General features: G+C 38.4%; 2 protein-coding genes across 2 annotated transcripts; one reads left to right on the forward strand and one right to left on the reverse strand.

The window, feature by feature from the left end:
• Positions 1-6,270: 6,270 nt before the first annotated feature.
• Positions 6,271-7,454, reverse strand: LOC121764315 (secoisolariciresinol dehydrogenase-like). Its single transcript, XM_042160359.1, has 2 exons — positions 7,318-7,454; positions 6,271-7,225 (listed from the first exon to the last, which is right to left on the reverse strand). Exons 1-2 carry the CDS (start codon positions 7,371-7,373, stop codon positions 6,412-6,414), a joined length of 870 nt encoding a protein of 289 aa, XP_042016293.1. The 5' UTR covers positions 7,374-7,454; the 3' UTR covers positions 6,271-6,411.
• Positions 7,455-10,249: 2,795 nt separating this feature from the next.
• On the forward strand, positions 10,250-11,389 carry LOC121764322 (secoisolariciresinol dehydrogenase-like). Its single transcript, XM_042160363.1, has 2 exons — positions 10,250-10,369; positions 10,517-11,389. Exons 1-2 carry the CDS (start codon positions 10,332-10,334, stop codon positions 11,304-11,306), a joined length of 828 nt encoding a protein of 275 aa, XP_042016297.1. The 5' UTR covers positions 10,250-10,331; the 3' UTR covers positions 11,307-11,389.
• Positions 11,390-11,723: the final 334 nt, after the last annotated feature.

Here is an 11,723-nt window from a genome sequence, read left to right on the forward strand (position 1 = left end):
TATGGTATGGTTTTTGAATCTTTAATCTTTAAACTCATGTGACTTTCTTATGGTGCAGAAATTGGAGAATTAATTCAATTACAAATAAAACAGATTATATCATAGAAGATATAATTAATTTGGGGAGGTTATATTACTAACTCAATACTTAATTGCTAATTATAATTAAATAATAACTCTTAGATATTCAAATAAAGGCCTACATCATCAGCCCCGAAATATCAATACGATCAACAAAAACGTCAACAAGGGTATAACATAAAAAAAGTCAACAAAAAAGGTCAATTTATAACTAACTTTTAAAAAATATCACATAACTTTAAAACGCATATAACTTTCTCGATTTAAATTATTTTTTCGCACAACATATATCAAATTTAAGATAATTTCATAAGGATTCTAACTAGATCTCACTTGCATATGTTCCGATTTCAAATTTTGAAAAAAAATAAAAAATTTTCAATTTTTTCGTACAACAAATGTTAACATAGTATATATAAAGTATGTCAATATAATACATGTAGAATGTCATTCTTAAAGCAATGTGTTGACATAAGCAATGTGTTGATATTTTCAAAACACTAAAATTTTCATCCAAAACCCTAATTTGATAGTTTTTTTATTTATTTCGATTTAATTAATAAAAACAAAAATTACACTTGGCAAATTTTAGACCACTAGATCTCTAAAATCATATAATCTTAAATTAGTTGTAATTAGCAACTAGAGAGTGAGTTAGCAACTGATCTTTCCCCTAATTAATTTTCCCTACTTGAGTTGATGCAAATTAAATATCTCCAATCAAATATACAAATTTTATTTATGTTTTAAATACTCTGTATAAGAGTAAATCAAATACTCCAATCTACGTAAAGAAGGGCCAATTAAAAATATTAGAAACCAATAAAAACGAGCCAAGGACCCAATATCAATATTTCAAGGCCCATTTTCGGAATTAGATCATTCAGACTTTAAATAGTATCTAGTAATTTATCTCAACAAATATAAAATCCTCTCAACACAGTTATTAAAGCAAAATTTATCTACCATTCTCATCTCCAGAATCCACCGCAGGTTTTATTAATTAATGAATATTGAATTTCTCAAATACAAAGAATAGTCTGGATCATTTCATCATTTGTAATTTGGCATTGAGTTAATAGATTAATACTATTAACCTTGATTGTGCTAAAGTTAAATTGATCTTCGATTTAATCAGTATTTAGCTCGTCAGATAAGCCCGAGCTCAAGCCTCATTCATTCCTAACCTAACCCAATTATTTTATAGCTAAATGAAAAGAGAGAAAAATGTCTACCGAAAATACAGTACAAAAAAAGAAAATAATGCTCGAAAAAATGTTGGTCACGAAAATGGCGGTTTAGACGTTACATATTACCACCATCATAACCATTAATTTTGAACTTCTTTTGGAATAAATTTGACAAGAGTTAGTCTTTTAAAATGCTCATTTTTTCCTGTAAAAGAAGTTTATTATTGGTGAAAAAAAGTTAGTCTTTAGTCAAACTTTGTCATAGCCCTCTCTCATTTCCTTTCTAAATTTTAGTTTTACTTTCACAAGTATTATTCATACCAGAGTCATATAATATTGAGTATAGATTAATTAGAAGGTATAAGGGTTGAATCAATCAAAGAAATTAAGAGATGGAGAATGAATAAAATAGACATAGGAGACAGCTTTATTTTTTTTGCCAAAAAAATTACTTTTGAACAACTCAACTGAAATCAACACCAACAATGCTAGTTTCCAAAGACAACCAATCTTGAAGGCCATTAACAATGGGGCGCCTTATGAAGTGTCATGTCATTAGTTTTATCCTCCTACCCCCACCTGCAATGTGACGCCCTATGGCGCGCCCTATGCATTTTCATTTTATTTGAATGTTTAAATAACTATAAAAATTGGGAAAAAACTTCATTTCATTTATAGAAATTAATACATTACAATACGAATTAAAAAAATATGCAAACTCAGCGACGGCGGTTACGACCCCACACTTCTTCAATCATGTCGTTCATGAGCTGAACATGGTCATGTTGGTTGCGCATTGAGGCCAGTCTAGCTAGAACCTCATTGAAGCCCGACGGTAATCCTCTAGCGGGTGGCTCGGTCGCCGTGCTGGACGAGCTAGATGCACCATCATCATCGTTCCAGTCGGTAATGCTCCCACCCTCATGCTCGACTATCATGTTGTGCATGATTATGCACGCATACATGACATCGGCGATGACTTCCTTGAACCAGAGATGAGTTGACCCTTTCACAATTGCCCACAATGCTTGGAGCACACCAAATGTCTGCTTGGCATCCTTCCGCGCCGACTCCTGCTTTTGCGCAAATAAAGCCCTCTTCTCACCAATTGGGCAGCTGATCGTCTTCACAAAAATAGGCTACCGTGGGTATATGCCATCGGCCAAGTAGTACCCCATGTGGTATTGGCGCCTGTTGGCAGTGAACTCGATGGCCGGGCCGTTGCCATTGCATTGCTCGGTTAAGAGGGTGGATGAGTTGAGGAATTTAATGTCGTTGTTCGACCCGGCTACGCTGAAGTAAGCATGCCAGATCGAGAGCCGATGGTCAGCGACGGCTTCGAGGATCATCGTCGGGTGGCTGCCCTTGTATCCACTAGTGAATTGGCCTCTCCACGCTGTCGGACAATTCTTCCACTGCCAGTGCATACAGTCGATGTTCCCTAGCATCCCAGGAAAGCTGTGCGCCGTCTCGTGCATCTTCATCAGGCCCTGGCAATCAGCGGCAGTCGGCTAGCGCAAATATGTGTCGTCGTAGGCCTCCACAACTCCCCTACAAAATCTCTTCAGGCACTTCCGGCCTGTTGTCTCCCCGACGTGGAGGTACTCGTCGAAAATGTCCGCCGTGGTGCCATAGGCTAACTGACGGAGTGCAGCCGTGCACTTTTGCAACGGTGTAAGGCCGGGTCTGCCGACGCCGTCTTCCCGATATGTGAAGTATTCATCATGTGATGACAACGTCCGAACAATGCTGAGAAAAAGGTAACGCGGCATTCTAAACCGACGGCGGAAAGCAGTCTGTCCCCACCGTGGTTGATCGGCAAAATAGTTTGCAACCAGACGTTCGTGAGCTGCTGCATGGTCGCATCGGACAGACCTCCGATGTCGAATAGGCCTGTGGATCTGCTCCGCTGCCGCTGCCGCTGCCGCTGCCGCCGCCGCTGCCTCCTCGCGCTGCATTTGGGCTAAGCATTCTGCCATGACCTCTTCAACGGTTGCATATAAGGCTTCCGATGTGGCCGAGGTCGAACTACCCGACTCCGAGGAGCTAGAACTAGTGGCGTCATCGTCGTGGTTCATTTTGGTATTTGAGAGAGGTAGAAATGTGAGAGATGAGCGAAATGAAAGAAGTGAGATATTCGTACGAACAAGTGAATGAGAAACGAGGTTTAAATAGCCATAAAAAACGCGTGCCATCTTCCGCCGATCCCGCAATGGGGCGCCCTACGTCGCGGACGATGGCCTATCGTTCGCGCCATCGTCCGCCGAGCCCACAAATGGCGCAGATGATGGCGCAGACGATAGGCCATCGTCCGCGACGTAGGGCGCGGACGATGGCGGGCACCCACAATGTGGGCATCGTCCGCGCCCGAGGACGATGGACGCCATCGGGCGCCCCATTGTGGGTGCCCTAATGAACAACGAACTCATACTGAGCACTATAGTGCGTTATAAATCTATTTGGTGATTTTATGGCAAGTATGGATGGAGTATTTTATCAGACCAATACCAATTGATAATCACCAACTCAAATAGAGAAATTATAAATGAAATTTCAAACTTGTTATAAGGGTAGCTGAAACCAGGAATTACTTGCTTAAAATAATGCTACTGAAATGGAGTAGAATACAACATTACAACCTTACAATGATTTAGATGCAGTTAGGGGTGTGCATTCGGGTTTCGGTTCGGTTTTTGTCAAAACCGAAAAATCGAATTTAGTTCAAAATCCAAACCGAACCGAACCCGAAAAACCGAAACCGAAAAACCGAAAACCGAACTTAAAAAACCGAAAAACCCGAACAAAACCGAAAAAACTGAAAAACCAGAAAAAATAAATATAATATTAATATATATATGTGTGTAATTTATTTTATTTTATATATACTAATAGAATATTTATATATAATATAAAATTAATAATACATATAATATATATAATATAGTAGAATTTATTAAAAGAATATACTATATATTATATATAATATAATATATTAAATTAATAGAATATATATATATATAATTCGGTTATTCGGTTTTTTTCTTCGCCCGAACTGAACCGAACCGAACCGAAAAACCGAAATTTTTGTATTTTCAAAACCGAACCGAACCGAAAAACCGAAATAACCGAACCGAATTTCAAAATTTTGGTTTGGTTCGGTTCGGATATTCGGTTTTTGATTTTTTTGCTCACCCCTAGATGCAGTCTTGGTGTAGATGGCGACCAAAATATTACTATGTGATTGGCTTTTAATTGACGTGGAATAATAAATGGCCAATGTCAGCCAGTCATGTTCCGCGTTTCGTATAACATCCTATCATTTATTTATGATATAGGGCCCTCAACTCTAACACGGTAATATTAATGGGTAAATAATTGTATAACCTTATCATAAAAATGTTAGTATTAATAATTTTTAGCATAAAAAGTGACACTTACTGTACGTTTATCTTAATTTATTTTTACTTTATTTATCATACTTTATTCTCTTTATATAATTTAATAAATATTATTTTTTAAATTATGTGCCAAAAAATAATTGATCACTTGTGGACAGGACGGAATGAGTACTACTATAATCTTTTAGCGTAACTTCATTGGGTCCTATTGTTATTATGTTTGATTGGATAACAATCACACTTCAACGTCTCATTACTTTTGTCATTGATCTTTGTGTCGAAGGTTTCAATATCTCAGGGCTTTTGGAGACTTCTTTTAGGATAATTTTTCAGCCATCAAATACTAATAAATAAATGAATAATCCATATCACTCCGTTTTCGAGCTGCCGACACAACTCTTGTTGTCTCACTCAGTTTAAACGTTAGCTGCATCATTTATGGTAATGTCTTAAGTTTTGAGTCGGATTCAATAATTCTAAACTCTATTGGGACACATTCAAATTTAATGTTGTGATTATAATGACCAAAGGATTACATTTATGTTTGGAAGAAGGTATATATTTAAGTTTTATTGTTTTAAGGGAAGTAGGAGAATATATGTGTAATATATTCAATAAACCTCCCTACCTTAAATATGATAGTACTACGTTTTTATCTCTACGTCATATTCAATTTAATCTCCTCGTATTCTATCTGCGAAAAAAATACTTTTGGGACAATGCTAGATAAATTCAGAATGAAAATTAATTGGGGAATGTTTATTTTTTTTACAAATTAGAGCTTGGAATGTGAGGCACATATGTGGTTACACGTTAATAGATTTATTAATAAGAAAGTAACGTATTACCAAACAATACTGATATGTTGTGTGCACGTGCATACACTAGCTAGTGAGCAATCGCGCCTCTACTTTTATCATTTAAGATTTTTTTTTCTTGACATGCTATCAAAATCAATGTGATTAGTTAGAATTAAAGAGTGATGGTTTAGGATTTCATCAGTGTTTATGTCGTCGACATGTATATCTTTTGTACCCCTATATCTATTGTGGTACATTTCAATTTTGTCCATTAAAACATTAATTCATAATAAGTGATACTCTCTTCCCATCATCAAGTTATAAATTCAGCTTTAAAGTCTTAATTTTTTTAAAAAAATATTTTTCTGTACCAAGCCACAACGTCCACAATGCTAAGTTTCAGCCATAGGCTCCCATCCCATTTTTTCTCTCCGGTCACATTCAATATTTTTAATTTCAATCAGAACACTTGCTATAAGGCAGCTCTATTCACAGTCACAATTTATTTCACCATTTTTCATATTTATTTCTTCTACTTTTCAATTTAGAAAAAACATGGATTAAAACACCAATATGATTAAATAGAATATTGCAATAAAAAATAACATTGCTCGATTAAAATTCCTTTATAACCCTCTAATAATTTTAGATACTCTCTCTGTCTCATACTAACTGGCACATTTTTCTTTTGGAATGTCCAACTCTAAACGCTCCACATTTTTTAAAACATAAATATTATTCTCTCTAGAATGGGCGCCGCAGCCCCCTCCCCTCCCCCTCATCTGCAATGTACTCCAAAAATGGAGAAAGGTAATAGTAAATGTCAAGACTTCCATAAACTGGAATTTACAACCGAACCGATTATTTTAGCTCTGGAATTTTGTGAACATACAATACACACATAAGTAAATATGGAAAATAAAAAAAAGAGGTTATTACTTATTAGGGGATAGACTTAGGAGAAAAGACAGAGTTAATAACCCTGGTATAACTCTGGTTAGTGGTGCTATAACCACCATCCACCACCAAATTGTGGCCGCTCACAAATCTGGACTCATCGCTCCCCAAATACAAAGCCGCCTCCGCCACGTCATCCACCGTGGGGACCACTCCCTTCAGATTCGCCGACGCGCATATGATATCCTCCACCACCTCCTTCCCCACCCCCATCGTCCCCGTCAGCAGCGGCGTCGCCACCGCGCACGGCGATATCGCGTTCACGCGTATCCCGTGCTTCCCCAGCTCCACGCACAGGCTCTTCATCAGCCCCACCACCGCGTGCTTCGACGCCGCGTACGAGTGCGGCGACTCCCCCGCCACCACCGACGCCACGCTCGCCGTGAACAAGATCACCCCGCCCCTCCCCGCCGCGATCATCTCCCGCGCCGCGTGCTTCGCCCCCAGGAACGCGCCGTGCACGTTCACGTCGAACACGCGCCTGAAGTTGTCGTTGTCCGCGTCCGCGATCGCGAAGTCGAGGCTCCCCGGGATGCCGGCGTTGTTAAACATGATGTCGAGCCCGCCGTACCTGGCCACGGCCAGGTCCACGGCGCCGCGGACGTCGGCGTCGCGCGTCACGTCGCAGTGCACGTACGTGACCTGCTCGGGGATCCCGATGCGGCCGCAGAGGGTGCGGCCGCGGTCGTCCTGCACGTCCGCGATCACCACCCTCGCGCCGTGCCGGGCGAAGAGGGCCGCGGTTGCCTCGCCGAAGCCGCTCGCGCCCCCTGTGATTATGGCGACTTTGCCTTCGAGCCTGTGGGAAGGGAGTGTAGTTTGGAGCACGTGTGGTTTATTATTTGGAACATACGATGTAAATTAAAATAATATGAAACCTTAATATATTACCTTTTGGAAGTGTGATGTCCATTGGATTCAACCTTCATTGTCATTGGGATAGGCATATTGTTTTTTTATATATATTTTGTCTTTTTTTTTTTTGGAGGGGTAGTTTTGTGGGAGTTGATGAACTGAGAATGGTTGAGTGTATAATTTTCCGAAGTAGTGCAACGGAATTTATAGAGTAGAATATAACTGACTGATAATTATGGGCCCCTACAATTTATTACTGCCACTCATGAGTTAGATGTCATGGATTTAATTTTGTTATTTCTTCAATTTAAAATTGATTAAATAAATTCTCTTTAAAAATTATAGATATGGTTGATTTCATTCATTATAGTAATATTAATAAATTGGAATTATTGATACAAACCCGAGGTCAACTCGCAATGGTTGTTATGAGATGACTTACTTCATCATCGGACCATCATATGCACTCGCGGATCTAGGAATTTAGGGAAAAATTACACTTCTATAAAAAGATTTTAGAAGTTTAAGGTGCGGCAATTATCCTTCTCATTATGTTGCTCTGCCCCTGATCATATGTTAGGCCGTTAGGGTATAGAAAGAATGAGCTCAGGAATTAATTATTAGCTAGTACTCTACCCGTCCACCATTTAGTTATAGTCTCATTTTGACTGGGTATGAGTTTTAAGAAATTGTGACTTTGTAAAGAAATAATGGAAAAATGAGTTAGTAGAATGTGGATTCCCCTTTTATATATTGGTTTGATAATAAAATGTGAGTGTACTGATTTGGTTGAATGGTGGAGTTCATTTACCTAAAATGGAAAAATGCAAATAAAATTTTAAATCACATACATTATGAATTGGCAAAATGAGACATTTTTTCATTGAGCGAGAGAGTAATTCTTAGTAAAGTTACACATGAGTACTCTTTATTTAATTATTTCCACTTCCTTCGTACATTTGGAGCAAACAGATAATCGAGAATTCAATTATTTAGCAGTGATTTGATGAATAGCAATAGCGTCCTCAGATAATTGATAATTCACATCTTGTCATGGATTTGTTACGTACTCACTAGTTAGAATTTATTTATAGGAATGTGACTTAGTAAATGAAGAAAACTTATTAACTGCTGCGCTCCAATTCACGCAACAATGAGCCGGCCAATTAATGAATTGGGGTACAAAAATCTTAAGCTAAATCTAAATTACGCGATGCCATTTTAGTAAAATTCTAAACAACGTTACAATATATTAATAAAATATTCTTTTAATTACAATTTTAAAATTTAAAAAAATCTTCTTTATAATTATGACAAAAATTTGCCCTTTTAAAATCAGAAAAATTTTGGCCGCAACGCAACATAATTGTAGATAATAATGGTGCATTATCACATATCAATTACAGTTGAAAGTTACGCCAATGTCTTAATTAGGCAGATAATACCCAAAATTAGCAATTTAGTCTTCCGTTGAAGAAAAACGCAAATGAAAAATAATGAAAATGCCATTGATCAGACTGTTCCAACTACCAAAATGTGGGTCGCAAAAAAAATAATGATAAAATTCCAGAATGTAGCAAGTAGCCCATGTGCAATTTGGGTTCGATTTCAATTCGCCTCTGCCATCAATATCAGATAAGATGCACCACCAAGCTAATCTGGAATCCTATATAACGTTAATTAATTCCATTTCATCTATTTCAAAACAATTAATTCCATTGCACCTGCCATTTAATTTTATTTTATTGTTCTTTTTCATAAATTATAATTTTTCTAACTCCCTATCAGTATCATCAATGAAGGTTCATTCGTTTGGTCCCATTGCATCAACCTCATGTCGTATTTTTTTTTCACAAACTTTCAAATATCTTCATGTTTGTGAAGATTATAAAATAAACTAAATAAATTACATTGATTTACTTGTAAAATTTTACAATTAATGATCAAATCCATTTAATTTTTGTACACATTTGTGATTATGCATGTCTACATTATGTATAATTGCACACCGAAACCGTGGTTAAAGTCCAGTTCGATGTCCATGTTGACATCTACATCATTTTCTAACTGCCGAAAAGGAATTGATATTTAGTTTGAAAATCCACAAGTAAAAATGAAATTACAAAATGAATATAAATTGATAATCTTTTGCAATTACTTCTAGAAATACATGCACGTTATATTTGGTTGGGTGACATGGTCAGACCAAACTAAATGCGATATTATTAGCCGTTGAGACGATGGCAGCTGTCGCATTTAATAACTATGCTAAAATACATAGAGTTTTCGATAATGGTGGTTTAGTACTTTTACCTTCTACATAAATTAAGTTGAGCATAAAGATAAATTGTACGAAAGCCTTAGTTTTTTGTTACTCCACCACTATCGCTGACTGATTTCCTTCCTGGCTTCATACTCCAACATATTATAGTGGCGGATCCAGGATCCGGAAATGGAGGGGGCGGAATATATAGTATTAGCTTGGTTTAGTGCGGACATGGCTATTTTTTTAATTGTTCGGGGCGACGCCGGAGGCAAACGGAGGGGGCGGACATGGTAAATTTACATCCCGATAAGGGAAAAATAGTCGCACGGAGGGGGCGACCGCCCCCTCCTGCCCCCCCCCCCCCCCTAGATCCGCCATTTATACGCTCGATGGAAAACAAATCTGGTGTTTTTTATAATATGGATTAGTATAGTGGAGTAGTGTTCCATAAATGAAACTAGGAATAAACTTATTTACGCACTTCTCCATTTTTAATCCACTTTGTTTTTGGCACGTATTTTAAAAAAATGTAAAAGAAAGTGGGTTAAATAAGTTAATGAAATATGAATCTAATTTTTATATATTAGTTGTATAATAAAAAACTGATTGAAATGAGTTAGTGAAATGTTGTGCCTACTTACTATTTATGATGAAGAATGAAAGTGGATAATAAACAAGAAAGATGAAAGTGGAAAAAGTAGACAAAAAATGGAGATGGAGGGAGTAATTAATTGAAACAGTCTTTAAATAGTTTCAAATTTCTCAAAGCACAGCACTCAGCATCATGGCAAGCTTCTCAACCATCTCTGCTCTCACTAGAAGGTAAATTTCCTTCTCATCCTTAGATTCCTTATTTAGCTCAATGCTTATTGCTCTCTATTTATAGAAACATCAATGTTTATGTGATAAAGATAGTACTCCATTTATCCATTTCTCCAACCTCTAATAACTTAATTAACTGAAAAATAGACTAGAAGGAAAAGTAGCTCTGGTGACCGGAGGATCCACCGGAATCGGAGAATGCACGGCGAAATTCTTCTCCAACCACGGCGCCAAAGTCGCAATCGCCGACGTCCAAGAAGAACTAGGCCAATCCGTCGTCAAACAAATCGGCGCCGCGAACTCGACCTACATCCACTGCGACGTGACCAACGAGGATCACGTCCGAAGCGCCGTTGATCAGAAGGTCAACGCCTTCGGCAAGCTCGACATCATGGTCAACAACGCGGGCGTCGCGGACCCCCCGAAGGCGCGGATCGCGGACAACGAGAAGGCGGACTTCGAGCGCGTGCTGGCCGTGAACGTCACGGGCGTCTTCCTGGGCACGAAGCACGCGGCCAGGGTGATGATCCCCGCGCGCGGGGGCGCCATCATCTCGATGGCGAGCCTGTCGTCGGGGATCGGGGGCGCGGCCACACACGCGTACACGGCGTCGAAGCACGCGGTGCTGGGGCTGACGAGGAATGCGGCCGTGGAGCTGGGGCAGTTTGGGATAAGGGTGAATTGCTTGTCGCCGTATGCGCTTGCGACGGATCTGTCGAGGAAGTATTTGGCGCTTGATGACGAGGCGCTTGAGGAGGCCATGCGTGCGATGGCGAATCTCAAATGTGCGACGCTTAAAGCGGCTGATGTTGCGAACGCGGCTGTTTTTCTTGCGAGTGATGAGGCTAAATATGTGAGCGGCCAAAATTTGTTCATAGATGGGGGATTTGGTATTGTTAATTCTGCTATGCGGATTTTCGACTATCCCCAATCTTAACTGTTTCTTCAACTTTTTGTAAGTTTGACTTCTTTTCTTGATTAATTACAAGATTTCTTATTGCATCGATTTTTAATTTTAAAGATGGTGCCTATGTGTATCCTGACAATCGACATATGAGAAATTAGTGTATTTCATATTCAACAAATTAATATAGTTACTCCATAACAAAGCGCCTATATACGACGCATGCAACAGACTGAATTCTACCAAAAAATGAGATATTTTTTTAAATATATTCAAAATAACAATATGAGACTTTTAGTTGTGGATGGAAGATTACTACGTCTTATAAAATTGTATGAATTTTTCTAGGTTCCAAATTGACGTTATCAAGAACATACACCTAGATTTATGTTGGTTTTGGATGAACTGTGATACAAAGATACACTAAATGAGCGTAATACAACCCAATGA

Source organism: Salvia splendens, chromosome 2, assembly GCF_004379255.2.
Source record: "Salvia splendens isolate huo1 chromosome 2, SspV2, whole genome shotgun sequence".
Lineage (NCBI taxonomy): Eukaryota > Viridiplantae > Streptophyta > Magnoliopsida > Lamiales > Lamiaceae > Salvia > Salvia splendens.

What these genes read in the sequence shown, in the direction of transcription:
- LOC121764315 (XM_042160359.1), bottom strand. Translation starts at nt 7,373, where the DNA reads ATGCCTATCCCAATGACAATGAAGGTTGAATCCAATGGACATCACACT. An exon ending in GGACATCACACTTCCAAAAG is followed by an intron (nt 7,226 to 7,317) that starts GTAATATATTAA and finishes CCCTTCCCACAG; the next exon opens with GCTCGAAGGCAAAGTCGCCA.
- LOC121764322 (XM_042160363.1), top strand. Translation starts at nt 10,332, where the DNA reads ATGGCAAGCTTCTCAACCATCTCTGCTCTCACTAGAAG. An exon ending in ATCTCTGCTCTCACTAGAAG is followed by an intron (nt 10,370 to 10,516) that starts GTAAATTTCCTT and finishes ACTGAAAAATAG; the next exon opens with ACTAGAAGGAAAAGTAGCTC.